General features: G+C 44.1%; 1 protein-coding gene across 4 annotated transcripts in view; it reads right to left on the reverse strand.

Annotated features, from left to right (window-relative positions):
* tnikb (TRAF2 and NCK interacting kinase b) overlaps nucleotides 1-26328 on the reverse strand; it is a 71575-nt gene that overhangs the window by 3504 nt on the left and 41743 nt on the right. Inside the window, exons 15-33 of one of the 4 annotated variants that reach the window (XM_085171652.1) lie at nucleotides 25843-26037; nucleotides 24428-24727; nucleotides 21440-21556; nucleotides 19418-19657; nucleotides 18821-18927; nucleotides 18611-18726; nucleotides 17544-17620; nucleotides 17327-17350; nucleotides 14348-14529; nucleotides 12354-12468; nucleotides 11615-11755; nucleotides 10684-10792; nucleotides 8682-8858; nucleotides 8444-8587; nucleotides 8167-8301; nucleotides 7911-8011; nucleotides 7604-7753; nucleotides 5125-5284; nucleotides 19-158 (exon numbers count right to left, since the gene is read on the reverse strand). In XM_085171652.1, coding sequence (XP_085027778.1) covers nucleotides 19-158; nucleotides 5125-5284; nucleotides 7604-7753; nucleotides 7911-8011; nucleotides 8167-8301; nucleotides 8444-8587; nucleotides 8682-8858; nucleotides 10684-10792; nucleotides 11615-11755; nucleotides 12354-12468; nucleotides 14348-14529; nucleotides 17327-17350; nucleotides 17544-17620; nucleotides 18611-18726; nucleotides 18821-18927; nucleotides 19418-19657; nucleotides 21440-21556; nucleotides 24428-24727; nucleotides 25843-26037 — 2730 coding nt within the window. The remainder of the gene's footprint in view (nucleotides 1-18; nucleotides 159-5124; nucleotides 5285-7603; nucleotides 7754-7910; nucleotides 8012-8166; nucleotides 8302-8443; nucleotides 8588-8681; nucleotides 8859-10683; nucleotides 10793-11614; nucleotides 11756-12353; nucleotides 12469-14347; nucleotides 14530-17326; nucleotides 17351-17543; nucleotides 17621-18610; nucleotides 18727-18820; nucleotides 18928-19417; nucleotides 19658-21439; nucleotides 21557-24427; nucleotides 24728-25842; nucleotides 26038-26328) is intronic. The other 3 variants (XM_085171656.1, XM_085171653.1, XM_085171654.1) reach the window with 3 other exon arrangements.

Below are 26328 nucleotides of genomic sequence, written 5' to 3' on the forward strand. Positions count from 1 at the left end.
GTGTGCGCACAGACTCACCTTGTCGTTCCTCTCCGTCAGGAACTTCAGTCGCTGAGCTCGCTTGTGCATGAAAACTCCGTCGAGGTGTCCCGTCTCCACGGACCGGATCTCAATGGCCTTCTCTCCCCAGCCCATGATCTGATTGGAGTGGATGTAGGCTGCAGGGGGAGGAAAGGGTGCACACGCACACACACACACACACACACACACGCACACGCACGCACACACACAGAAGGGGGTTGGACAGGAGAAGACTCAGTCTCACACCCAGGCCAGTCACACCTCCTCCGCCTCACTTCCGGGAGATTATTGCAGCAGTTTCTGACGGATGTGAACGATCAGCGTTCGGAGAGACGCGTCACAGGCCTGCTGGCTGTCTGGCAAACCTCGTCGCTTTGATTTAAAGCAGCTATCTGAGCTGCCACATTGCACCTGGCTGTCCAGCAGCAGTGTCATTACAGCTTTTAAGGGCAAAGTCAGCCAATCAGAAAACTGTAAGAGCAGAACCCAGTTTAACCCAGTTTAACCCAGTTGCAGGATTAGGGGACACTGTGAAACGTGAGTCCGCAGGGTGGAGGCCAGTAAATGATGACAGCTCGCCCAGCTGTCTCTGTGCACAGGAAGTCTCAGGAAGGTTTAGCAGGAAATGTTTGTTTGTGATGTGCACTACAGCGGGAAAGTTAGAAATCTCCTTATTTCTGCTGCGTGAGTTTTCTCTGCGTTATTCTGTTAATGCTGCCTCTCTCAGAGAAAATGAACCTTAATCTCAAGAGTTTCACTTGCTGAATGAGGGTTAAAAAAGATAAAGAGATAAATATTTAAGCCCCAGAAGTTTCAGCTTGTTTTTTAAATCATAAGAAGAAGTTTGATTTTATTGTGTTACTTAATTTCTGATAAAAGTGAGAAATTGTAAATGTATTTATAAAGCACTTTACACATCCAGTCATCCACACATCCACACACTGGTGATGGCAGCTACATTGTAGCTACATTGTAGCCACAGGCACCCTGGGGCGCACTGACAGAGGCGAGGCTGCCGGACACTGGCGCCACCGGGCCCTCTGACCACCACCAGTAGGCAACGGGTGAAGTGTCTTGCCCAAGGACACAACGATGGAGACTGTCGGAGCCGGGGTTCAAACCAGCAACCTTCCGATTACAAGCTGAACTGCCAACTCTTGAGCCACGATCGCCCCAGAAGATCATAATTATAAATCTATATATACCTTTTTACCAGTTTATTTTATTTTTCTTTACATTTATTTCCCCTCATAGTGGATGTGTGTAACACTGTACGAGGAAAAACTTGAATTATCACTCAAATGTATCCTCTTCCTGTTCACGCCCCAAATGACCTGTATAAATATGGATGATCTGATATCGTCGTGTTGGTGTTGTTCCCAGATCATCATGAAAATGTTGTTCCAGGTTCAACATTGCAAGTGACCAATCACATTATTGTGACGTTATTCTTTGGCGCACCAACCCATTCGTGCATTTATGAAATTCCAATGTTGCAAGGACAATATCAATTCTGCTTAGCGTTTATTAAAGGGTTAGGGTCCGTTGATCGGCGGACAAAGGCGGTTTCTCGCAGCTTAAGTACAGTTTTTTGTTTTACGCCGGTTTTTCCCGAAGTCGCAAAAGTATGACATCACAACATTCTGATTGGTCACTTGCAATGTTGATCCTGGAACAACCTTTAGTATGATGATCTGGGAACAACACCAACACGAGGATATCAGATCGTGCTATAAATATACAGGATGGAGCTGATTGGGTGTAAATTTTTCTCTCTACTCCAGCGGTCCCCAACTCCAGGCCTCGAGGGCCGGTGTCCTGCAGGTTTTAGACGTGTGCTTGATCCATCACAGCTGATTTAAAAGGATAAATGACCTCCTCAACATGTCCTGAAGTTCTCCAGAGGCCTGATAATGAACTAATCATGTGATTCAGGTGTGTTGACCCAAGGTGAGATCTAAAACCTGCAGGGACACGGCCCTCGTGGACTGGGATTGGGGACCACTGCTCTACTCTATTACATATGTTACTTGCTTGCTGTGTGCAGTGTAGTTCTTGATCAGGCTGATGAAGGTGAATTAATAAATGTTGCTGGAGCTTTGACCTCTTTAGATCTTTGTTCTTCTTCCTGCACTTTCACAGTGCAGTGAAGTTGTGCCAGAAGTTTCCATTTATATTAATGCATCACCAGAATACTGGAGGGAAAGTCGCTAAACTACAAGCTCAGGAAAAGTGGCTCTAATAGATTGTTTGATATCTTTTCTTTTATTAGAAGTTATTAAAAGCGTGTTGAGGCCGGTCCACCTGGTCACCCAGGGTCAGTGCAGCTTTGTTTCTTGGTGCTTCTTTTTATTCTCATGTGGGAGAAAAGAAAAAAAGGGTCCCACATACGGAGGATCGGCATCGGCTGGGTGTTTATAAGCGCAGCGGAGAATTAAATAAGTTTTTAAGTTTTTATGGGGTGGGGGAGGGGTCGAAGCCGGGCTTGGCTGTGAGACAATCTGGTCTGACAGTTAAATACACAAAAACATGTCAACAGGAGACGATGCCCACACAGAAAATGTGACACGTAAGCAACAGTGCTCCAGGACAGAGACACAGTCGCACACGTGTTTTTGTCATTCGGGGTTAAGAACAGAGAAATCTGTCAGAGTGAGGATGAGCGGACACACACACCAGCTTTGACTGACTTGGATCGTAAGATTCAAGATCCGCCCCTCATGCTCGGCTGCGCTCTGATGGACTCTTCTAAATAATAGATGAATTTAGACGTGCTGCCCCTGCATTGATCTCATGCAGAGCTTTCATCTCGTTGCTTTGCTGCTGGATCTCACAAACGTTTTGTCTGGACCGGGTTACCGCAGAGCTCGAGCAATCGAGGATGAAAGGAAGAGCGGATGAGAAAGCGCCTTTGGAAATGTTTCACGGTCAACAATGAGACACAACAAGAGGACGGGAGTTAACACAGCAGACACACAAACTCAATTCACAAAGAAGAACGAGCAGAAAGTAAAAGACTTGTGAGAGCTGGGAGTGAGGGAGGCAACGATCCGCCGCTATCAGCTCATGCAGCCGCTGGATGTTCAACACTTAACGTTAAAGGGACACATCGAGGTTTTGGGACGTCATACATTTGGTCAACTTACCCCTCGTGTGATGAGAGCACTGACACTAAACTCTCCATGATGCTGGCGTGTTGCTAAAGCTCGCCTGTTTTTAAGGATTTGCAGACACATCAAGTTTGTTGGAATTCCCCAAGGTCAATGCAGGGTGTGTGAGAATGTGACCACCGAATCATTTTGTCTACATTTAACTAAATATTTTACTTTTAGTCCTGATCAGTTGCTCGGGTTGCAAAGAGAAGTCGAAATGCAACGAAGTCTTTGAGAAAACGGCCCTCACGCTCCCCTAATCCCAATCTCAATCCTGGTTTCATGTCCTGCTGAATTAAACCAGGTATGCTTCAGGGTGGCCACACTTTAGTCGTGTCCAAATTCATGGGCTGCATCCTCCTGAGGACCCGGCCTTCGCGGTCTACGTGGGCCGGGTCCTCAGAAGGTCGGGTAGGCCGGAAGTAAACGGCTGTGAAATTGGACGGTCTAGCCTTCTGATTAGCGTCACCGCTGTCTCGGTGGAGTTTAATAAACTCGGCCGTCTGCTCCTTGCTGTCTAAAAATATAACAGGACACTGGCGTAAACTGTCGACCGTCTCACACTTTTGATTAATCAGTTTTCTGATTGACGTTTATTCAGCTGTGTGAAAATCCCGGGGGATTAATAAAGTTTTATCTAATCTAATCTAATAACTTTAATCTCAGCCAAACCGATTTACTCACGAACAAACAAAACACTGAAAAAAGCCCAACAATAACATTTTTAGGTTGTCTAAGTGACTTATATATTACGTTTAACCCGAGTAGCGAAAGTCCGCGGTGATGTGAAAATGATGTGCCGGGAGTTGTGCCGTTCTCGGCCTCATCAGTAACCCTCGAGCTCCCGGCTAGCTATCGAGCTGGTGGCTAACAGACGTCTCCGAAAACGTCGAAGCACTTTTGAAAATATGTGGTGTCTTGATAAACCGAGCAGATATTTGAAGTTTACACAGCTACTTTCTCGCCTGAAAATATGTTAAAAGTTTATTTTGTGACCCAGAAAGAATAATAAGAGTAATATTAAAACTAACTAGCTGCCGCCATTGTTGGAAACTGAGCTGGGCTGCGCTGCTTCTTCTTCTTCGGGGTTTAACGGCAGCTGGCATCCTTGTACATGCAGTGCTGCCATCTTCTGTTTCAATCCGTTATTACACTCTTAAATCCTACTACTTATTCCTGCGTCTTTTGTGATCTCACAGCTACATTCTCGCCTGAAAATATGTTAAAAGTTTATTTTTAACCCAGAAAGATTAGTATGAGTAATTTTAAAACTTAGTAGCGGCCGCCATTGTTAGAAACTGGAGTTTGGCTGGGCTCCAGTTTCTATGAATTCTGGGATATGGTGGGCCACGAAGGACACACCCGACCCATCCTTCAAATTCGGGGAAAAGGAGGACGCATTTGTCGGCTGCATTCGGAGGAGTCTACGAATTTGGACAGGCTTCGGTGCGTCGCTGTGACGTAATCAGTCTACAAATGCGGCCTCAGGAGGATGCAGCCCATGAATTTGGACACGACAAGTGTATGCAGAGTATATTTGTAATATAAAGAGTTTAATTATGATTCTATTTTGTAGTCGTTCCCTCTGAGCCAGCACGGTTACTTTTTCTAAATCTTGTGCTGATTTTAAAATAAACTGACATGGTAAAGACATAGAAAGAGGTAACGGAGGCGATGGAGAGAGTTTTCTCATCAGCTTCCTGCTTTAAGTTGACCACGCCCCCAAAAGCTGCTGTGTCCCTTTAAGCAGGTAATGAAACAGGTGAGTGAGACGACAGTCTGGGCTTCTTGTTTAAAGGTGAAAGCAAAAGGCAAGAGAAGGCAAGCGTGTTGCTTTGAGCGGAGAAGGGGTGTGGTAGATAGTGAGGGTGAAAGATGATCTGCTGAGACCGCTTATAAGAGGTCAGAGGTCAGTGGGGTCAGGGAAAAGCGAGCTGATTGGTTGACGTACCGACGGAGGTGGGCATCTCGCCCCACTGCAGCACCACGTCTTTGGTGATGCGTCCGTAGGTGTTGACGTAGACGCCCTCGTCCTCGTAGCACAGCAGCATCTCCATGCCGTCCGTCTTGGGCAGAACCACGATGGCGTGCGGGGTCACCTGACCCTGAATCTGCCAGGACGACAGACGGGAGGGGGGGTGTTGAATGGGGTGGGGGCAGGGGTGTTAGGAGCTGGACCCCTCTAACGTCCCCCCTTCCCCACCCTGAGAGAGAAGAAACTGCTGCAACAATAAAGCCTCCCGCTCCTCAGCCACGCAATTGCCATGGAAACAGACACGAGCACAGCGTGATTCATGACTGCCAAAAGCAATGAGAGGCGGTTGCTGTGGTTACCGTCTCCTTCGCCCGTCCATCTCTGACTGTAACCAAACCGGGGTTAAAGGAGGACACCGATTCACCCTCTGCCTCGCTCTCATTCATCCTGGATTCAGACACCAGTTCATTCACTGATAAACTCGCTCGTTCACTCACTCGCTGAAACATTTAACCTTCTCATCTGTGACTTACAGCCTGTCCTCTTCATTCCTTTGTTCTCTTCATGACTTCTGTTCTGGGACTGTCACACGTTCATTTGTTCTGCTATTAGCTCATTCATCCTCACACGTTCACTCCTTAAATCACACTCATTTTAAACATGCAGTCAAACACAGTTACATAGAAATGACACATATGCAGTCGTTTTTACAGCACATTGATTCAACCACAGCTGCTATTCTAACCTTGGCCTGACTGGAACATCTGAATGAATCATGAGGACCCCACACTGCCTCGCTCCAGCTTTAACAACAACAAAAGCCAAACTTAACCTTAATGTAACCTAAAATAAACTTTTAATACTTTTTGGGTAAAGTCAGAAAACTTTTATAACATTTTTTATGGAATTACCAATTTAATTCCCTGTAACCACTGAAATTGAAGTTATGGCTCTAATTCTTTTACATTGGACTTTATTATATTATTATATTATGGGGACATGTTCCCTGAAGGAAGACAGGTCCCTGTACGTGCACAATAGAGGTTCACAGCTGTTTTCAGAGGGCGTACTGTTGTGAAACCGCGTACATCCATAGTAGGAGTATTGCTTTTGTGGTGGGAAAGCTTTACACCAGGGGTGGGCAACTCCAGGGCCGGTGTCCTGCAGGTTTTAGATGTGTCCTTGATCCAACACAGCTGATTTAAATGGCTGAGTTACCTCCTCAGCGGCTGTGTCCCAATTAAGAGACCGCACGCTTGAAGTACGCGCACTACTATACTATAAGTACGAGAAGTGCGGAAGTGAGGGGCTTGTGAAATGGGACGGTCTAGCCTTCGTCGCTCTGTTCAGGTTGCCTAGCAACCATGATACTAACCGCGAGGAACGTTACATACAGCTTTGTGTGACAGAAATGAAGGAGAAAAAATGTTTTGTTTGTCATTCATTTTTGTCATGACATCACTTTGATTAGTTGAGTATCTGAGGCTGAGACCACAGGACTGTAAAACATGATTGTTGGGCTTCATTTCTGTACTGAACAGTTATTACAAGAGTAGTTAGTAAATATAATTAGCTCATGAGACTAAAATCATCTCACTGTGGTAATGTAAATATAATATGGCCAATATTATATTATTGTCAGATTATTATGATATATATATATATATATAAACCAAGTTAATGCTGAAAGTACAAACATCACTAGTGTCACATAACTTTGCCGACATGTGGCCAACAGCAATGTTTTAATGTTCTTCACTATTAAACATTCGCACATGAATAAGTGACGTCATATTCAGTACTTACTTTTGACAGTTCACTCTTCGGCCGCTCCCTTCTGCCGTATTTTGTGGCAAAATTATCCACACCCACCGCCGCGCTATGAATTGTGGGATATATGGGACCACGAAGCGTGCACCGGACCACGCTTGATATTTGGGGAAATCGACGGCACATTTGGAGTATGCATTTGAAGTACACTTCGAATTGGGACAGCCGTCGTCGCGTGGCGGTGACGTAATCACACTTAAAATGCGTACTTCAAGCGTGCAGACCCTGAATTGGGACACAGCAAGCATGTCCTGAGGTTCTCCAGAGGCCTGGTGATGACCTAATCATGTGATTCAGGTGTGTTGACCCAGGGTGAGATCTGAAACCTGCAGGACACTCGAGGCCTGGAGTTAGACACCCCTGCCTTACAAAGTGATTTACATTGTGAAGAATTGTCCCTGAAGACAAGCAGCACCCCTCAGTGTGTTAATACCAGCACACACACACACACACACACACACACACACACACACACACACACATAGCCTCAGCCTAAACCTAACCCAAGCCTAACTTTACCCTGAGCTAAAACCAAGTCTTTACTTTAGAAATTACTGATTTACTTTGTGGAGACCTGTCCTAGTAACACACACACACACACACACACACACACACACACACTTACATGTGAGGGGATGTAGATGTCGTAGGGATTTCCAGAATCCACATCAATTACATGGAAGCCAACACTAGAGCCATAGATGACCTTTAACCTCTGCCCTTCCTCTACAGTCAGGTCCACCAGCTGGGGGCGATGCTGCAGGTCAGTGAAAGACTGGCAGACGGAGAAAAGAAGAAGAAGTCGTGCACTAAAACAGCTGGATATAACTTTGTGAATCGGGCGTGTGTTGCAGAGGACAAATAAAATAAAGAAATACGAAGAAATCAGCATCATGTACTTTTCCAAATATCACAAGTCGTAGCTGGATTACCTTGAAAGCCATAAACTTGTGGTAAGGTTTAGGTGCCCAGGCATAGATCTCAACTGAGTTCTTCAGAGCAATCACCAAGAATTTAATCCTCTCGTACTTCACTGCAGAAATAAAGACACATTTTAGTGTTGATTTAAAAAGAAATCTCAGGATTTCAGCTAAAAAGATTTGAATTCAACATAAGATCTAATAGATATTCATTTCTAGTTTGTTAGTGAACAGGTCCTCACATGTCCCATAAACGATCTGAACGTACCGACTTTGTAGTGCACGCAGCCCTCCAGGTCCCCGACTGTGATCCAACCCTGTTTCTTCTCCACTTCAGGGTCATTGTGTAATATCCTGTTCCTCAGCCAGGACAGGTAGTAAACCCGCAGCTTGTTCTTCTTCCCTATTTTGGAGGAAAATTCAGAATTCAAATGAAATGATAATTCACTTCCTGTATGGAACAATCATAAATTAAGTGGCGTCTGCGTCTTTGTGAGTTGAACCCATCAACTGTGGATCTGTGATGTGGCGTTTGGTGAAATGACCTGAGATGGTGACCAGGACGTTGAGTCCCTCCAGGACGTCCATCTGTTGGAAGCGCCTTCGATTGATCAGGTTGTAAACTTTGCCTTGACCGCTTCGATCCAGCAGCATCAGGCCGTTCTCCGTTCCCACCAGCAGGTTCACTCCTGCCCAAAACACACACACGCTTCCTTTTTACCGCCTCTGCATCTGCACGGGATTCAAATTATCACGAGGCTGTTGCTGACGTGACAGTTTTACCCCAGAGAGCCGCACAGAGGATCTCCGAGTTGAAGCGTTTCTTGTATTTGCGGATCTCGGGCGTGTCGCTGTGCGGCCTGATGTTAGTGGGGTTGACGTTGACCACGGAGATCTTGCGGGCCTCGTTGAGCCTCGCCTGCTCCTGCTCCTGCTTCAGCAACTCATCAGCAAACAGCGCTGCAGCACAAAGTACAACAAAATACATCATCACCTTATCTGCAGCTGCCCCATCCCTGAGACAGAAATACAATATTTTACACTATTTTTTCATTTTACTAATATATCGGATTCTATTATTGTAATAATTATAAATTAGACTACATATATATATATATTAGAGATGGCACGATACCACTTTTTTATGTCCGATACCGATATCATAAATTTGGATATCTGCCGATACCGATATGAATCCGATATAGTGTGTTTTTTAATCAATAAAACTGTTTTTTTAATATCTTGCTGCACTTTGTATAAGTTCATACTCAAGTTTAAATAAACAACACTAAAGCTATTCTGTTACACCTGTATGTAAAAAATACACTGCACCCAAAATATTTCATAGTTCAGCAAAACTGATCAATCTAATAAACTTAAACCTGCTCCATCCTCCCTATTCTGGTATTTTAAAGAGTACTTAGAAGAAATATTAAACAACCTAACTAACAGGGTTGAAAACTCCCAGCAAAAAAAATAAAAATAGGGAACCACCCTCCACCTCATGATGCTTAATCGATGTAATCAAATTTAATTTGATGCAGGGTGAAAAAAAAAATGCACAGAAATAAATTATTTTTCAAGAACATTTAAATAGATTCAACATCTTTCTTCAACAGAACTGCAGACTGCACAGATGGTATCTTCCCAAAGGAAAAAGTACTATAGCTTACTAGGGTATATTAGACTTAATAGTTACTATATACAGTAATGGACTTCTATATATATTTTACGTCAGATTAAAACTTTGGGTGTAAGAGTCAGATAATTAATTATTAAAAGCTCGACATTTTAAATGAGAATAAGAAAGAAAAGTATGTCTTTGTGCCCCCTTTTCCCTGTTCATGCCCTATCGGCCCCCCTGGCTAAACTTTGCTAGATCCGCCCCTGCACAGTTACCAGCCGTCAGCTACGTAGAAAAAGATCCTGGTGTAGAAAGTAATATTAAATAAATTCTAACAACAGCTTATCAAGCTTAAACGTGCTGCTGTTGTTCAGCCGCTGGTTTCCTCTTTCTGGTGAGAAGTGGGCCAAAAACAAAGCAGAGAGACGGACTCTGACAGAAAAGCCGATCAGCTGATCATTGATCAGTTTCATGTTTGAAGTAGGAGCAGGAGAGAGAGAGAGAGAGAGAGAGGCAGTCGCTCCATATATCGGTTGTTAAGCTTAACGCTGGAATGCTTTACAAACATTCAGAGATGAACTTACACATTTGCTTTACTTCTCTCTGGGAAAACTTCCTCGGAGAGGAAATGCCACTTTGGTAGCGAGGCTACAAATACACACAGCAGCTCTATCACGTGACCACACTGCTGTGAGGTGCTACAGTTATGAGGCGAGTTACGCCGTGTCGTATGTTTTGTGAGGTGTTTTTTTTTTATATTTAATGGATCGGATTACATTTTTTATTTCTCACCGATATCCGATCCAGTAATTTACGTCAGTATCGGATCGATACCGATACGTAATATCGGATCGGTCCATCTCTAATATATGTATATATATATATATATAAGTACTGGCAATCAATAACAACAGATACAAACAGATACAAACATGATTAAGTCAGGCTGTCAGGATGTGGGTTGCAAAGCAGCTTGCAGATGCATAGCTACTAAAGGGGGGGCTAAAGAAACTTTAACCTGAGATTTTCAGGTTAGAAGCATCAGCAGCACTAACACTATATTTGACCTTTCAGAGGGTAAAAACAGTTTGCTGCCAGGCTGCATTTACTGTACGCCACCTGCTCATGTGACTGATGCTTTAAATTAGAGCAGAAGCCTACCCGAGGCTGAGGTTTTATCATCTTCGTCGGTCGGGGAGGTCCCGTACACCCTCGGATCAACAAATGGCGTGAAGGAGGCCTTGGAGCCTCCGCTGCCTCCCATGCCAAACTGCAAGCCACAGAAACACAGACTTTACAGTCCAACACTGTCAAACATTTACCACGAACAGCAAAAAATCTGTATCAAAAAACTGGGATCAAAATATAGGAAACACGAAGATTTTTCTATGAAGTGTCACAAAATATAAATCGGTCCTCATCAGTGTTTCCTTTATTTTGTCAGAGACCTGTATCAGGGGTTCAGAAAAAGGAAAGGGGTTACTTCCTGGATCAGAGGCTGGAAAACTGAGCAAGGGAGGAACAAACAAAGACGGATCAAACGAGTAGAGCGAGGTAGGTTGAATCAAACAGGACAGGGCAGGAAATTAAAGGTGCCACTTTTATCTGTTCACATATGAAACTTTTTGGGGGCATCTCACCGTGTTAGATTTGACATCGAGTTCTCTCTTCTTTTCATTCCTGTAGCTCCAATTCACAACAACAGTCACCTTAAAGACCCTTTCGTACAGCGTCACTGGCAAAGGATCGAAGCAAAGGATCACTGAGATCCGCTCATCGGAAAACTGAGTGGCCTAAATATATGAGCAGTGTTGAAATCGTTCCAGATGTGCACAAGGAGATGATCTTGTACAAGCACTCGGTTTTGTGGCCAATCATATGGCACCTTTTATTAATTTAGTCCACAAGCTTCAATAATCTCAGCCTTAAATGTGGCTGCTGGTAATTTCCCACCCTGATAAAGCAGCAGACAGGTTGGTGATGGGGGGTGTGGGCGGGTGTCGGGGCGAGCAGGGTTGAGGTTTGTCAGGATACGGGGAGGTTTAGGGTGGAGAGGATTTCAGGGCCGATATCTGGGTGCTGCTCCACCTACTTGGACCCCAGAGGCATCCCCTGGAGAGACCAGGGGGGAGGTGCTTTGCTGCACCAAATCGGGGAGATTGGCGCTGCCATAGAACAGTTTGCCGGGGAAACCGTTGCTGGCGGTTGAGCTCCGCCTCCGTTCCCTGTGTTTCTGGAAAAAGAGAGAGAGGGGCGGGCTACTGTGCAGCGAGGCTGTTTGACAGGTCAGGTGATGGAGGGAGGCTGGACCCGTGCAGGTGTGTTTGTTTCAGTGTTATTTTTAAACTGGGGAGGGTGGGCACATGTTATCAGGTCTGTGTTGCCTTTAACACTGTGGTGAGTCTCTTAGATTGTTTTCTCCAAAACCTTCAGCGGAGTTCAAAGATTATTTGAAGAATAAACAGAAACGGACGTGCAATAGTTCTGTTAATCAGTTATTTACCTCTAAATGATGCTTTCAGGTGCAGCTCACTGGGCCTAGTGCAGAGGCACAGCTTCAGCTTCGCTTTGGGCCATTTTCTGTGCGTTTTCCCCCTTACACTCTCCTACCTGTCCCGTCTACACGCAAACTGTCCTTTCACAATAAAAGCCCCAAAGCCTATTCTAAACAAACTGTTTAAATCGGTTTGTTTTGTAAAGCTGAGGGCAAACTGTGTAAACAGACCACGATCACGGCCCTCTACTCAGTAAAAAAGCAACAAATCTGGTGCAGAGATGACGAGTGTCGGTTTCTGTGCAGTCAAAGGTCAAAGGTTAAAACGGAGACTCACCTCACGCATCACCAGGGTGCTGTCCTGGGAGCTGTTTGCATACGTGTCCTCGTTGGTGTCGTTGTGCTCTCCCGCTGTGCCGAAGGACTCGTTGGTGCTCTGACTCGCAGCGGGCCTGAAAAACAGATTTTTAAAATGTTTTTTTTTTAAACAGACGCATCTGACTTCAAAATAAGAGCTTAACAATTTGAACAGATCCCTCTCCTGGGTTATATATGTGATAATGGCGTGTAGGGAAACAAGTAAGAAGTACAAAAACCCACTCAATACTGCATAAATACTGTATATAGATCATCTTGTGCAAGACGGGTTTGAAGCCTCTTCTTAGCAGTTGTTTCACAGTGAAACATAGAAAAGGAAGGTGAATGATGAGTGTAGCACAGAGCTGCAGACTTTGACAAAGCTGAGCTTCGAAAACAAGCGAAAAACACAAAAGTCGCCTCTTAACTGCAAAACAAGTCATCATTAGCCGATGTGCATCCTCCTGCGTGACCCTCATAATGACCAAAATTTACAAAATGGACTTAATGGTTTGCTCAATATGACCTGAAATTAGAGCTGCTCAATTAATCGAATTGTAATCTCGATTACGATCTGGGCTTTCAACGATCATTAAAAACGACTGAGCCGATTATTAGCCCCTCCCTCGTGCTTTACTCTCGCGCTGCTCCGTGTGGCAAATCGAGCGCACCTCTCTGCGTTTTGAACACGCGTCACAACAATTAAGAGCAGCGGTCTCCAACCTTTTTTGCGCCACGGACGGTTTATGCCCGACAATATTTTCACGGACCGGCCTTTAAGGTGTCGCGGATAAATACAACAAAATAAAACTAGTACCGGTACCGAAAAAAAGAAGATTTATTCATAACACACGTGAAAAGACCCAGGAAAACAGAGTAAACAATAAAAACGATAACAAAATAACGCTGAAAACCGATAAAAACCCTGAAAACTATACATTTCACACCTGAGCCTCAACTCTCGCGGCCCGGTACCAAACGACTCACGGACTGGTACCGGTCCGAGGCCCGGGGGCTGGGGACGCTGATTAAGAGGACCCGAGGGAAGCTCGGAAAGCTAAGCAGAAGTTATTTGGAGAGGAGAGTGACTGCTGTTGGTTGAAGAGAGGTAAAAAAACTTGAGTGGTGTGGAAACATTATGGGTTCTGAGTCAGACGTGGATCAAGTAGACACAGTGTGTAAACTTTGCTACAGTGTCGTAGCTGCACCACAGAGCAACACTGCAAAGTTCACTAAACATAGATGTTTACATTTTTCATTTATTTCTTATATTGCAAACATTTGCACTGTTATCAGTATTTGCACTATTTTATATTATTGTTGACAATCTTTAAAGTCATTATTCAACACATTGTTATTGTTAAATAAATATCGTCAAATAATCGAGATCTCAGTGAAAATAATCGTGATGATCATTTTTGCCATAATCGAGCAGCTCTACCTGAAATGGGTGACTGAGCCCATAAACACACCTGGAAAATGTTGTTTTTCTTTCTTTGCATTCAGAAGAGTCGCCTCCTGGTGGCTATTATTAGAAAGAATCCAGACTTAAGGCACTTCCTGTTGGGTTTCTGTCATTTCCTGTTTTATTTTGTAAAATCTTAGTCTGCTCACACTGCTGTTAGTGTTCCCTCCTTCGTGATTAAATGCGTCGCCCTAACTGGCATCATCTTTGTTGTGTTTCACACCTGCTTCCTATTAGCCAATCACAACCTGCCTCTAACCATTTGCTCCATTGTTGTCCAAGTTTTTCCTGCGTGTTTGAATTCTTTATGACCTCACCCAACGATTAAACCTTTGTGTTTCCTGTAGTTGGATCCTCAGCGCTGAGCTGCATCCATCCTTCACAAAATCCACTTTATTAAAAAATGATTAAGAAACATTTCTTACAGGTGTTTTGTTCAGTCTCCAGACCTAAACGTTAGCTGGTACGATCTACGGTCGTGCTCTTCCTGAATTATCACCATCACTCACATGATGCGTGGGATATCACTGACGGCCACAGATCCATCGTTAGCCCCGCCCTCTCCCTCCTCATCCTCGCTGCTGTGGGACTCCTCACTGGACGACGAGTAGTCAGTCACTTTGACCGGCGGGCGGCTGGTTTCCTCGCCCTGCCGCAGCTCTCTAAGCTCTTTGGCCAGAGCCGTCAGATCCTGCAGGAAGACAAGTTCAAAAGTGACTCAACACTTAGTGTGACCATTTTATAACGCGCCTATTTTTGTCTTTAATAAGTTTATCTTCTTATATATCCGCCGTGTGGCTTCTTAGATGTTTAAATATCATAAATGAAAGGAATTCGGTCCATCTATGAAAGTCTTTTGTAGCTTAAATATCACATCTAAAAAGCTCTGCTAAGATGTTCCAACACCACAAAAGCACAACTCTCAGGTGTGAAGACAGATTTGCATTTCATTAAATTTTAGATGAATATCACACTGAAAATAAAGTGTTTAATTAGCCGAGTAAGAGCGCTGATGATGAAAAAGTAATTTGGCAGCAAAAGCAATTTTAATTTTAAATGATATTTCAGAATTCACTCGCTCGACACCAGAGACCAGACGAACTACACGAGTTGTCTGAGAGAAAGATTCTCAACAAATTCAAGGCAGGAAACATTTTTACAATAAAAAAAAATCACAGTAATATAAATATACAGCGAATCATTTAAGGAAAATTCATTTACACAAAAATCTCACAGTCTGTGCTGCAAAGTTTGAGGTGGAACAAAGTGAAACATGCTATCACAAACACCTCTCATCATCCTGGATTATGCCCCCCCCCCCCCCCCCCCATAAAGGTTTGCATTAGACACAATAAAAAAAGCTGCATGTCTGATAGTCCTTATTTTTTGCAATCCTGGAACGCTTCAGCGACTCTCGCAGCTCTCCTGCCTCTTTGCGGCGCTGCAGCGGCTCAGAAGCAAAGAGCAGGAAGCAAACGTGTTTCTGGTTTTTGTGCCACCATGCAAGCCGTTAGCGAGTCCGTTGAGAGGAGGACGGTGAAGTGAGAGAAGGAGGATGCACCATGCCTCAAAGTGGGAGGTCAAAGTTCAGCAGACTTGAGCCTCTGTGATATTTTACAGCGAGCAGCCAGGTACATGCACCCTGACGCCTCATCCAGCTTCTGTGCGCTGCCTCTGCTCCAAACACGTCACAGCGGCACCAATTTAAACAAGTTAGAAATGTTTGGCGATGGTTTGAAAAGCAGCGGATATCCTGTTTTTACAGCTGAGATGCTCTTTGCAACATTTTCCTGTTGTGAAGTTTAATAAATGTTTCCCTCTGATCACGTGAATAACCCAAAGCTTCTCCTGTAAGACCTTAATGCATGAAACCTTCACACGAGAACTCTGTGCAGCTCTGTAGTTTCACTGTGAGCCTCACAAACCATGTACGGAGTTTAAAGGAGGAAAATGTATTATTGGAAATTTAAAACACCCCATAAAAATAATACACTCATAAATATACAGATAATATATTTATCATCTGTATATTAAATATATATTAAATAATGAATAATTTTATAAATTAGGATGATTATAAAATCCATAATAATTTACTACAAAATAATAAAGTTGCTAAAAAAATAAGTAATAAAGTAATTATATAAACACAGTAAACAAAAAATACAATTAATCTAAAAATCTAAAGTAATTTTACACATAAAAATAAGGACAATAAAATATAAATAGCATTAAAAAAATACTATAAATATAAAATATTAAATAAATATTGAAATGAAGAAAACAGACAAAACAAACTAAAATATCAGACATTATCAATATAAATATAATAAATATAGGATGTCTTTGGCTATTATTAGAAATGTAATAAGGTAAATATAAACATTTCATTTAAATTACTAGGAACTAAATTCAAAGGATTAAAAGACCAAAAGTATTTTACTCTGTCAGTAAGAACGATTTGAGTTGTGATTATTTGAACTTTGAATCATCCTCGAATCCTGATCCTGCGAACAAATCAGGAGCCAAAGACTCAGCAAAACAACTACGTGTAAATATCTTCAGTTCACAGCAGGAAAACGTGCACGTGAGCAGTTGGTAGGAAGTGGACCGAGTGAGGGGCATGGGGGGGAGGGGGGTCTTACCAACTCCTCCTGGAGAGAGATGATAAAAAGGAAGAAAAAGGGGGGGGGGGGGGCACATGTGGAAATGACACAAGTTATAATTATTATTCATAATTATAACTTATTGAATCCAGACGAGTCTCTTTGGAAACAGAAGGGAATGTTTTCAGACACATTTTCCAAAAGTAAAAACATTTTTATTGGAAAATAGAAACTTTGGTTTAAAATCAGGATTTTTTAAGACCTTATATTTTGAAACTGATTGAGAATAATTTCAGAAAGAGAAGTTTAGAAATATATGAAAAGCTTTAAATCTTTGTTGAAATAGGACAGACGTTTTCTTTAAAGTTTCAGGAAGTGAAGGAAATTTGGAAAATAAGATATTTCTTGAGAACTTTCTTTGAAAACAAAGACCTTAAATACAAATATAACTTATTTGGTATGAAAACCTGATGATGAATTTAAAAAAGCAGCATGAATCGATGAGACATGAGAACAAGTGGAAAGTTGGTGAAAATTAAAGTCTATTCTAAGAAACTTCAAAGCATTTGGAGACACTTTTTCAAACTGTGTTTTTTATTCATTCAAAGTGAAAATTCACAGCATGAAACTAAAAATCAAAGACTTTGCTGGAGGGCTTCTCAGCGAGGAGCATTTACGGCTTTTCAGCTTTTCCAGCTCTCATTATTATCTGGGCCGAAGCCTGTGTTAATGTGAGCGGAAAAAAATATCACAAGCCGAGCATGATTTTATTCTGAAAGAATCGCACAGGGTAACATCGGGAGGTTAATAATTAATGTGGTGAGGTGATGAGAGAGAGGGTGACGCGTGAGACAGCGATGAAGGAGGAGAAACATCACTAACCTCGTCTACAGCTTTCTTATAGCTCTGACGGACGATGGAGGAGGGATGGAGGACAGGAAGAGGTTAGTTCAGACAGAAGAGTCAGTCAGCGTTTCACCGCATGTTTATTTAATGAGTATTCTTAATCTTACGGGGGTTTGTGGCACTGCCACACACAGGAGAGCTGCAGGAGTGTGTGTGTGTTTGTGTGGGTGTGTTATACACAGTGTGTACTCACTGCAGGCCGGCTGGGTCGGGTTATCTCTCTGTTGTCGTCTTTGGCGTCGTGGCCTTCAGTCTTAGAGGCTGAATTACCTAAAACCCAAACACAAGAGGATGTTTTTCATAAAACAGCAGAGCTTGCAAAGATTGGAGAAGACAAAACTCTAAGAAGCAATTTAAAGGCACTTTTTGTAATTACCCTTTACAAATATCTCCACTAGGGGGCAGCATTTCATCAGTGGGTTTGGTCCACAAATCCAAAATTAGCAACTGAGCGCAAAAAAATCAACTGCTATGACTTTACGTCCAAAACGTCTGAGCATAGGGAAATATAAGGTGAGGTTAGACTTTAACGCAATACCAATTTGTACCACAAGGTGGTGCAGCAAGTCAGTGTGACCTTTATTTAATCAGGTTGGCCATTACGAACACATTTTTATTCCCTTTTAGCACCTAAAGTACCCGTTACCAGGTACTTTTTAGTACCTACTCTGTCGAGGTTCCAAGTGATCCAAGGCAAAAATATGACGTCAAAAGACTGCAAGCCACCGATTGCTGGTCAGTGGCGTCACTCGATGAGTCATGAGAGCGTCTTGCTCATGAAATCAAAACGGACATTTCTGAAATGTCAATGAGTGAAAAGGCCACAAAAACAACGCCGTGATCCTTGAGTGTGACTAAAAGCTTCAGACTGAGCAGCAGGTTTATCATTGTTTTAGCGTTCGGAGACGTTACTATAACCAGGACCACGCACACTGAGAAAATGAGGCGAGTTGTACCACCTTGAGTCGCGTTGAGCGATGTCGAGTACTAATGGAAAAAATTTAAACTTGTTAAGGAAACAAGTTCAACAAGCATGAAATATTAATGAAAACGAGACATCAAAATATCTAAAAACATCTCAACACCTGGTAAAACGCTGCCCCCTGGTGGTGAGAGTTTAAGCAAAAAAGTTTCAGAGGGTAATTACAAAAAGTACCTTTACACTGAGAGACCTTCAAAGGCCTGCTTGAGCGCTCAGACTGGGTTTCGTGGGTTCAGCTCAGGTTTTTGTGAGTTCACAGACAAACTGCGCGGACTCACCTCGCTCGTTGGAGCCTCCCTGAGAGCTGGGGGTGCTGGAGCTGGAGGAGCTGCCGCTGCTTGTTCTCTTCAGGGGAGTGTCCAAGTACATGTCGGGCCTCCGCAGGTCAGGGTTGCTACAGTAACACAAACACAGCGTTGCCTCAGACACGACTGTGAACAAATACCCACACCCACATTTCCACTGGTCGACATCGGAGCTGCGCATACCTGGCCCGTATGAGGTGAGCGCCGGCCCGCGGGCCGAGGCCTGGTCCGTTTCCAGGAGAGTTCTTCCTGACCAAAGCCGGAGAGATGGAGGTCGTCCTCTGAGGAACCTGGAAACACAAAACAGCAGCAGGTTTTAACATCTGTCCGGAAGAAACAGGTTAAAAGCTTTTAAAACATCAGAGAGTTTAAGTACAAAACGGAGAGCTGCAAAGGCGTTCTTTAATTCACAAAATTAACTCAAAAAGGATGCAAAAATGCAGAATTTAGTCTGTGAATTACAATTTTAATGAGGGTGATGGGGATAGACTGTCCTTTATCCATTACAAAGGCTGTTTGTCTTAGTCTTAAGTTTTAGAGCAGTTACTGACATAATTTGGGTGTTTATATGAGAAAAACATTTGACAGAATTATGCCTCGCTGAGCAGCTTTAACTAAAGCTCATTAACTAATGATAAACTAACTGATAAATACTATCAGAAAACACTTAAAAAGTAAAGAGAAACTCAGAAAAAGACAGAAAAAGGTCAAATCAGACTTTAAAGAAAAGCAAACTCAGCACACGTGGATAAAAACACACTGGCGGCGGCATGCAGAGACCTTAGGGGGCATGTCGTCGTCCTGCCGCAGCCAGGAGCTGCGGTCCAGTTTGTCGAGGGGGGGCGCCAGGCGGGACAGGGGCGGGGGAGGAGGGGTGTCAGAGGTGGGGTCAGAGTTCTGCCGGGGCATGGGAGGCCGGGAGGGGGAGGGCAACGCCGAGGAGGAGGACACGCCGTGGGGGTCGTACAGGGACTGGGAGCCTGACAAGCCATGACTCTTCACCTGCACCAGGTGGGCCATCTGAACACACACACACACACACACACACACACACACACATGCGCGCAGGCAGGAAACAGGCAAAGTGGAGGAGAGAGCAGGATCAGGACAGAGTGATTAGGAGGCAAGTCAAGAGGAAACAATACAGGAGGAGAGATGCAGAGGAAGGAACGAGGAGGTCACGGAGGAGGGACAACACTCCTCACAGTGCACTGTGTGTGTGTGTGTGTGTTTTTATCGGTGAGTATTTTCTCCAACAACCCAGCAAACAAACAGCGCCTCCTGCTGGTGAAGTGCAGCAGAGTTCAAACCCAGGAGTTCGTCCATGTTTCATGATGTCATACAAACAGGTGCATCAAACCTACAGCACTCAGCTCCTACCAGAGTTTTACTGAAGCTACTCCCCACAGACCGGCTTTACTTGAGCACAAAGACAGAAGGATGCCAAGGAAAAGTCTGACATGTTTACCTCTTGCTTATTTCTATTACCGTCCACTGTTCCCATAACATAAACAGACCCCTCCCACTTTGAGGGGGTGACATCTATAAACTGCTGAAAACTCCTCAGACAAACTTACTGTTATTGATAAGTAACCCTGCCATGAGACCAACACAGTGACTGGATTTCTGCATCTGTTCTCCATCACAGTGGGTTTGAAATCAAACAGTGATTCCAGTGCAGGCTTTTATTATTACAACATTTCATGCACCAGTTTTCTTCACTGTATTTATTTCTGATCAAACGCTCTCATTCCTCCTTATTTTAATCTTGATACCTGCTGCCAGCTGGAGGGTCACTCCAACCAGAGCCCCAGAGGGTGGAGAGCCGCTACGCCGAGCTCACTCGTGCTGCAGATCAGAAGAGACTACAGACGGTGCAGCTGGACCTCCACCACAGCACGAGAGACTCGCTGTAGGGATGGCTGGTGATATTGCAAAGATACAGAACTTTCAACTCAAATACTCACAAAGGAGAAACTTGCAATAACTGCTCATCCTGATCCTCCTCCTGCTCTTCATCTACACGATCAAAAGCCGTCACAAAGCTTTGCACACTTTCTAGCACAACGCTGCGTCACCGCCTGCCGTCACCGCCTGCCGACACCGCCTGCCGACACCGCTCCATCACACCCAACAATCTCCTTATTAATCTTTCTCTCCCTCTAGCTCCTCTCAGACACTTAATCCCATTCACATAAGCCTCTCCTGCACTAATGAGGCCGCTGATGTTCAAAAGAGCTCAGAGTTTCATTTTCAGCTTTGATGAAACCAAAAACCACGCGTGTCCATGACGATCGGACGCATCGACGACACGGAGCGACCTCGCTGGCTCCAACACTCGCCGATCTTTGAATCCATCACGTTAAAATGCACTCGTGGGCATCTGTGACGGTTCCACAGAAGTGTGGAGGGTTTGTATCTGCATGTGCGTGCATGTCCAGGACACGCACACGCTTCATTCTCTGCAAATATTTTATTTACAAATTTCTTTGTGACATTATTGAGTGAAGGAAGCAGCAAGGTTCCAAAAATAAGAGTGAGGGGCCTGAACGCTGATCACGAAAGGAGCTCTTCTCACTGAAAAAGCTAAAACGAGTTAAACTAAACTAAACCGACGTCCTGTGGACACGACGCTGAAGCTACCAGAGAGGACACAACCTCATAACCACAACATCCACAGTCCTGAGTGTCATTCTCTCTTCCTGTTTCAGAGACGAGCCAGTTGGTGAGTCCCAGAGATCCAGTGAATTCCACTGCACCGCACCAACGTACAGACACACTCAGACAAACACACAAACACACCTGTGGCTCCATGGAGCGGTGCATGGGCGGAGTCCGGGCCTGCTGGATGCCCCCGCTGCTGAAGGACTCGGAGCGCGGCGGCAGGGTCGGGTCTGAGATCCGGTTGGAGACTTTATGCTGCAATGCAGGAGAAGAGGTTCAGCTTGTGACGTTCCCACAGACACACACACACACACACACACACACACACACACACACTCTAAGGTGTGTTTGTTCACATGTTTGGTTTTAAAGCTGATTCGACTAATTTCTTCTTCCAGGAGTTTACAGACGTTTTCCTGTCGCTCGTTACCAAGTCTGAGACATTTTGTTCCAGTTTTGTTCCTCAGGTAGAAACGAATAATTGTTTTGGGAGGTTAAACTGTGATTCTGCTGAAATCACAGGAAACAGCTCGTTCTGTGCAGAGCTAAGTTGTTTAAAAATGAATCTATTTACTGCTTTTAATGCTCGAGAGACGCAGAAAATGAAGCTGGCTGCACCACAACAATTAAAACTATAACACAATCTCTGTGTAGGAGCTCTATAGATAAAGCAACAGCAGAACCAGCCATGCACATCAGACACATGATAGTGTTATTAACCTGCTAAAGAAGCAGAGTTATTGTTCACAGCTCAATATTGTTCACAGCTCAATATTGTTTATTATTTGTGTGCATTTCTGCAAACAAACATTTAGATGAACTTCGGTGAAGACTTTTTCTGAAGTACCTGATACTTATTCATATTTACATAGATTCACGTTGTTCTGCTCCCAACAGGAAGACGTTTTAGTTCACGTCAAACTGTAAATGAAAACTGGAAGTATCAGAATTAATGAAGCGTTTGATAGATACGAAGTAAAAACAGGCGTCGTTAAAAGATAACAGCTGTTCTTGTGTTTCACATGTGGCCAAACCAACATCTGGAGGTCTGATCTCCAGCCAGCGGTGGTGTCGTTAAGTCTCCCACTGACTCGATTTATTTGAGCTTCAGGGAAAAAACACCAGTTGAAATGTTTTTGTAAATGTTTTAAAAATTAAATTATTACTTAGAGCTGAAAGTGTGCAGATGGAAAATTGACTCTTTGTATTTGGATTTTTGAAACAAACACAGTGTGTTGGCCTTTACTGGACTTATTACATTTATTATATACTTAACTATTAACAATAAGAAACACTGATTGGGGACATTATTACACATTAATTATGTTTACTTTTACTTTCTTTGCTATATTTACATAATTAGATACAAATCCTGCATGAATTTGACCTGAAATGTGTTTTTTACAGTGCAGTAAGGTGAAGTCTGTCTCAGACCTTTTCTCCCTCATTAGTTAAATAAAGAGCTCACGTCTGATATCTGATTTCAGCTTGTAAATCTGCAGAAGAAGAAGAAGTTATTTGTCTTCAGGTCAGATAAAAGAAGTTGTTTTCTGTGTGAATTCAGCTGCTTCTCATTAAAAACACTGTAAGTATGCTCTTCGTTCCTCTACTGTCAGCTTAACAAACTATCACGTCTGATGGTTTTGAGCTGGCTGCACACGTCACCTGATGAGGTGTACCTCCACAGGGTCGGTTCTCTCTAAACGGCGGTTTTTAGAGAGGAACATTGTGAGGGAAACATTTGCTCTTCTGGAGCTCGAAGGGAAATCCTGGGAGGCCGAGATGAGGGTAGACCTATCTGCACACAGTGTGCTTTCCATGTTCAGCATCCGCAGGGAGAAACACCGATATAGCTGCAGCTGTCCTACATCTGTCCACCAGCTGCCACCAGGGGGCAGACCTGGAGCTCTGCCCTAAATGTGTGTCTGTCATGAGCTTTAAAGTGGCCCTAATTTATGCTTTGGACAAAATCAGCAGAGTTCACACACGAAACACAGATTTTACGAGCTCGTAGCTTCTGTGTAAGAGTGCAAAAGGCAAATAAAACCTTACAGAACAAATAACGACTTCAACAACCTGGAATTTCACATGAAGTTAATATGAAGCCTCGAAGAGGAAATCTGATTAAGTTAGTACATGTTAGAGATAAAATCACACCACAGCATGCAAAAGAGCAGCTCTCAGTCTGGGTGGCGTTAAACTCTTACCCGCTTTTATCCTCTTTATTGCTCTAAATCATCAGATGAACTCAAATGACCTGTAAATATTATATAACAGCGTGCACAGCAGAGGTTTGAGAAGCACCCGAGTGAGAGTTGCTCTGGTTAGAGATCACCCTGCAGCACCAGCACAGCCTGTAAAATGGAAACCGATGGTTAAAGTTAAGAGTTAGAAAGAAAAGTCAGAGGGCAGGTGTGACAGCGACCAAGTGTGCTTACAGTTTAAATCCCAAAACAACAAAATCTGGGTTTTACTTGTGTTTCAGTGACATACACCTCTTCAGTATTCCAGATAATTAACAGGAATAGAAGGAAAAATGAGATTTGCAGGTTCAAATTTTAGGATAAATATGTTTTTTTTAAAGAAATATACACTAGTAAAACATCTGGTATCAACTAATGTCCTTGTTTTGCAGCAGAACTGCTTCAGTTATATCGTCTTCTTTGTTAGAGAGATTTAATACTTATCTCAGCTCTGAGGTGCATCATAGATGTGCAGGTGCACAGGTAATCTGCAGGTATGCTACAACATAGATGTATAGAAGCTGCTCTGTAGGTGTGCCGTACATTTTGGCGAGGTTACCGAGGTTATTCCTTCGTCTACACCTATATATGCCGTAGATATGCCATAAGAATACATCAGTATGCTATATGTAACATCGCTGCGTGCCCTGTAAATGAGTGTGTCTGTGGAAACTCAACATTTTGAGCTAAAGTGCAGAGGTAGCCAATCAAAGAGGAGCTTAACCAACAGATCCAAGTGGTGAGAGGAGGTGAGAAGGGCCACATCATCCCAGAGTTACAGTTAGTTCACCTGGTTAGAGGAGCTCTTATTAGAGATTAAAGGTTAATTAGGAAGCTGGACAGACGGCAGGATGAGGAAGCATCTGCTCCTCCTCCGACTAACCAAGCGGCTGGGGCTGCGGCCCCTGGAGTCGGCGTTCCTGTCGGGACTCCTGTCAGGGCTCCTCCGGGACCCCGCGGGCTCAGAGTAGGCGGGCTCAGGCACGCAGGTGATGCGGATTCGAGGTGTGTGAATGTGATGTCTGGTGGGGCTGACGTGGACGGGGTAGGAGGGGGGACGGGACCGAGGTTTGTACCCAGGGAGCTTGAGGAGCTCTTCAAAGTTGATGTCTTGCTTCTCCGTGAAGGAGTTATAGTTCTTTGGGGCGATGCGGGGGGAGTTGCTCTGAGCTCGACGCATCACCTGGAAGGCAAGGCGGGTGTTTAACGAGGAGAAGACGCACAGGAGGACAGGAGGAGGACAGGAGGAGGACAGGAGGAGGACAGGAGGAGGACACTCGCTGGTTTTGGTGTCCACAGAGTGAGATCTGTGATCTGCATTCACGTTTGTTTGATGGGAGGATTGTAAGCCCTCTTTACAGAAAAACATCTGACTACGACTCAGTTTGACCTTTAACACGCTGAGCTCATCACACTGTGAGTGACGAACACAGGTGACTCTCACTACACATCAAGCCTTTTTAAAATGAAACTCTTATTTTGGTCGTTCCTCCGCCTGTTTGTTGTCGCTCTGCTGTTTCACCTGGAAAATGAAAGAAATCAGAAAGTTGTCACTTTGAGGTTTAACGCAGACGCAGATCAGCTCCGATGATACCTGCAGGGTGGAAAACTCGAAGCGCGTCCTGAACAAACAGAGCGCGCTGGCCTTTGATTCACACGACTCCAGCTCGGTTAGCGCTCCTGTAAATGGAAACATCTGCTCGTGTGAGTCTGAGTGGAACCACAAGCTGCTCGGTGGGTAGCGTCTTGTTCCTGCTCCCACATATAAACCAGCCTTTTGTCTTTGCAGCAAAGCTTCACCTGCGTGTATGTGTGCACATGTGGATGTTGTTTCCACAGCAGCGTCACATCCTCGGAGCGGTAAAAGCTCTTTTCTTGAAACATGTTGGAAGGTGTTGGTGCTTAACCACTTTTCCAACAGTCACAACTTAACTTTTAGTGCGATCAAATGTTTCTCATAATATGTGGCAAAAAATTGTTTAAATGTAGCTGTATTTGTCATTTTTGTCTTTATTTTATGCAAAAATTTGTTTGTATTAATCGATCAAAAGCATCAAAACAATCAATTTTTTTCTACTTTTGGCTCTGTGTGATGTCAGCGGGGGACAGGGTGTTGCGAGGGGCAGCCAATCAGAGCTTGAAACAGCTTCTTCCACACTCATCAACATAAATGATGTTGCCGGTTAAATGTTGTACTTAAATGACTTTTGCCCCCCAGAAGCATGCACCAGCACTAAAATTAAAGAGATGAAAGTAACGCTCGTAGTGTGAAACCGTGTCTCCGGCCCTGCAGGCTACCTCTTTGGCCCAGGTGGGCTTGTCGTTGCTGCTGGGCGCCTGATCCTTGTAGTGGTACAGCTGCTTCTTGTCCTGCGGCGGCCGCGCCGGCTCCTGCTGCTGCTGCAGCGACACCAGGTACGCCCGCTCCTGCTGCAGCTGCCTCTGCAGCCGCTCGGCCTGCCGCTGCTCCTCGATCTGCTTCCTCTTGTACTCCTGCACACAGAACAGAGCGATGTCAGGTGAGCACAGAACTGCAGAGATAAAAACAAGGATCCATCCAAGACCTCAGCTCAACATGAGTGTGCACATGAGTGCAAAGAGAAATAATTTAATTACCCTGCACGTCTCGAGGCCGGTGCCCCTGCTTGCATTTGATCTGCATGTAGACACCAGAGCACTGGTCCTGTAGTGTGTTTAGACCAAATGTAAAACCCACCCACTGAGATTCTCCCACAGACTGCGACGCCCGCTGACACTGCTGACTATCAGGATGAGAGAGCTGAA

Source organism: Neolamprologus multifasciatus, chromosome 9, assembly GCF_963576455.1.
Source record: "Neolamprologus multifasciatus chromosome 9, fNeoMul1.2, whole genome shotgun sequence".
Classification (NCBI taxonomy): domain Eukaryota; kingdom Metazoa; phylum Chordata; class Actinopteri; order Cichliformes; family Cichlidae; genus Neolamprologus; species Neolamprologus multifasciatus.